This window comes from Condylura cristata, unplaced genomic scaffold (genome assembly GCF_000260355.1).
Source record: "Condylura cristata isolate star-nosed mole 26May11 unplaced genomic scaffold, ConCri1.0 scaffold00021, whole genome shotgun sequence".
NCBI lineage: Eukaryota > Metazoa > Chordata > Mammalia > Eulipotyphla > Talpidae > Condylura > Condylura cristata.
Window position 1 is genome coordinate 19,669,302 of NW_004567122.1, and position 3,205 is coordinate 19,672,506.

General features: G+C 41.4%; 1 protein-coding gene across 1 annotated transcript in view; it reads left to right on the forward strand.

Moving 5' to 3' along the window:
* Positions 1 to 3,205, forward strand: part of GRAMD3 (GRAM domain containing 3) — a 64,392-nt gene continuing 61,187 nt past the window's right edge. The window contains exon 1 of the mRNA XM_004686671.2: positions 1 to 227. Within this exon, the coding sequence (XP_004686728.1) occupies positions 145 to 227 (83 nt within the window). The 5' untranslated portion in view covers positions 1 to 144. The remainder of the gene's footprint in view (positions 228 to 3,205) is intronic.

A 3,205-nucleotide genomic window follows, 5' to 3' on the forward strand; every position in this document is an offset into this window, starting at 1 on the left:
CAGCCAAGGGCGCAGCGGAGGGCGCGGCTTGGCTCGGCTCGGCTCGGCTCGCTGGGCCTGCGTCCGGGGCTGTGAGAACCGCGAGGACCAGGAGGAGGCTGCGGGCCCTTGGGGGTCTGGAGGTGCCCTCCCTTCGCGGGCCTGATGACTGAACTACAGCAAGATGTGGACGACACCAAACCTGCCAAAGCGCTGGGGAAGAGAGAGAGCAGAGTTGGCTCAGCCCAGTAAGTACTCTCAGCTGCGACCTATCCGTGGCGAGAGAAAGCGCGCCGCCCAAACTTCTCTGCCGGGATGAGCTGGGAGTGGAAACGGTCTCTGAAACTTTGTCTGCGACCAGCCTGGAGGCTTGAGGTCTTTTCGCGGCGCCCAGTCTCTCTTTGCTGTCAGATTCTGTAACAGAGAAAAGGCACGGGAGTATTTCAGGAATGTGCTGGTAGCGTCAGGCCGACGGGGATGTGGATTACTTGGAGCCGAAAGCTCGGCTGGTGTCTCATCATTCCCAAGGGAAGTCTGGGGAAACCTTTCAGATCTCTAAGCCAAAGCAAGAAACCGAGCGTTGATCTTTATTTCACTCGTCCTGCTTCGTAATGACGTGCCCCCAGATGCCTTTTTCTCAGAGATGTCATCTGGTTCTCGGTGATGTGGGTCATTTGATTCAGAGCCTGAGGGGTTTTTCCCCAGCCCCCCTTCATCGCCCTCTCCCCCACTTTTCCTAGGTGGGCAACTTGTAGTACTTTGTCTTTTCCCTCAACGACTGTCAGTCTTTGGTTGGTACTTCCCACAAACTTTTTTTTTTTTTTTAACCACACTGGGTTTTTTTTGAGCTGTGGTGAGGGGCGGGGCAGAGTGAACACAATGAATATATAATAAAACACTTCAAATACTGGGTTATTTCTGTCCTCTTAAGGCCTGAGTCACGTGCATACCCGGATTTGCACATTGTTTGGCATATAAACTCTTCAGGATTAAGAAGCTGAAAACTCAAATATTTTGATCACCAGGATTAGCTTTCTGTAATGAAACTTATTTTTATCTCTATTTCTTAATCCAGAAGTGTAATTATTTACATGGTTGTTATTCCCAAACATTCTTCTTTTAAAAATGAAAAGATCGCTAGTTGCTTCTTGTTGTATTACTGTAACACATGATGTTAATTAAGATAAATAAGTCCTATCATTGATCTATTTTTAACGGTACCAAATTTTGGGATTCCCCTAAAATTCTAGGCACTACTGTAAAAAGATAAGTCCTTAATTGTGAAATTTAGTTCTCCATCTTGCATTATTTCAGCATACACTGTTCCACACGCACTGTTTTGTGTATACATGCATATTCCATGTGTGGATTTGTTGGAGTTTTGGCTCAAGTTTTGGGAGAAAAATAGCTTTATTACCTGCTTTGATTGGTTGTTTCAAAGGCTTTGGTCATATTCTTATCAAGTCTCAATTTTGAACTTCGTAACATGGGTGTTCACCAACTCCAGAGATGTTCAAGTCCAGGTGCTTCAGTGGACATGATCTTCCAAGAGTGTTAGAATGGCCTGTCCTTCCCCATTTTCCTGTATCTGTGACTACACACACCAGCAAGGACCTCTTCACCTCAGGCCCTAGCTTCCTTAGTGTTAACAGCTGGCGTTTATTGAAAAATGCTTGCTACGTGGTAGACAGGTGGGCGCTCAACACTTTACATTCATTTTCATATGAAATGAAGTACAGACTATCATTATCTCCATTTTACAAGTAAGAACTTTGAAGCTATACGAAGTTAAGCAGCTAGACAGAAACTTGATGCATAAAGAAAGCTGCTTAAATTCAAGACTTGTCCTCCTAACTCCAGAGCTTGAACTTGAATACTTTATCGGTTCCCCACTACTCCATAATCTATAATGGATCTCCTGACCTGCTCCAAAAAATAAGCTCGTCTGCCAAGAATATAAGACCCTTAATGATGTACACACACAGATCATTTCAATCTCATGTCCTAATTCTAGCAAGCATGCACCTCTTTTAGCCAAAGTATTATATCAGAGGCCTTCTACTTAAGAGACTATAGATGTGCTAAAGTAGCACTGAATGAAGTTCCCTTCATTTTTCCTTTCTCCTCACCTTCATTCTTTTGTTCAAACAGTTCCTTCTCTTCTTTCTCTTAATATATTTCTATTCGTCAACTCAAGTTTTCCTTCCTTTCGAACCTTCCATTATCCCTGGTCATATTCATCTCTTCCTCATCAATGCTCACCTTGTGTAAATCAAGCACTATGGGATTTAGCTGTTGCTATTACTATTAATTAACAATTAACATTTATTAGCATGTAGTAAGTTCAAAGTACTGTTTTAGATTGTTAATGTATACTCACTCCCTAGTTCAGTGTATACTGACTCCCTAGTTCAGTGTATATTAACATTTCCCTAAATCGATTATAAACTTCAGTGAAATTTATCTTAACAAATTTCTCAGAAGACCCAATAGATAATCACTTTCAGGAACCACCTGTTGGTGATCTGCGCAGGCTGCACCCAATCCTTTGCATTGGAAGTTTAGCATATGCTTAGCACTGATACTCACTTTGAACTAGATCAGGAAATTCTACCCTTTTACAATTTTTTATCCAAATTTTCTACCAGTAGCAGTTAAAATGTTTACGTACATTTACTTGCCCCAGAATTATGGCTTATTCATACCCCTCTGGTTGCCTGAGTTTTACCATCAGCTGTCAAGAGTTGTCTTGATTTGGTTTTGACTGACACTTTGCAATGTTTCTCTATATTCCACATTTAAGTGAGACAAGTTTTAGTCTTTTTCCTTTTGACATATTTCACTTAGCATTGTCCTGTCCAAGTCAATGTGACAAATGGCAGAAGTTCTCTTTTTTTAAACCTGAGTAGTATTCCAGTGTGTGTGTGTGTGTGTGTGTGTGTGTGTGTGTGTGTGTGTGTGTGTGAAGATAGATAGATAGATAATGGTTCTAATTACAAAAACTTAGTTATGGAGAGACAACCTAAGTGCCTAAGGACAAAGATGTAGATCAAGAAATTGTGGCATATGCACACAAGGGAATACTTTAATTAAATTTAACAGATGTTCAAAAGGTATATAACACAGACTCCTCCACAGCCTCTTTCTCCTTAAAGAATTTTTTTTATCCAAATTTAAGTTTAATTACCCTTAAAAGAGAAGCCCAGAAAACAATGAAGCAACCTCC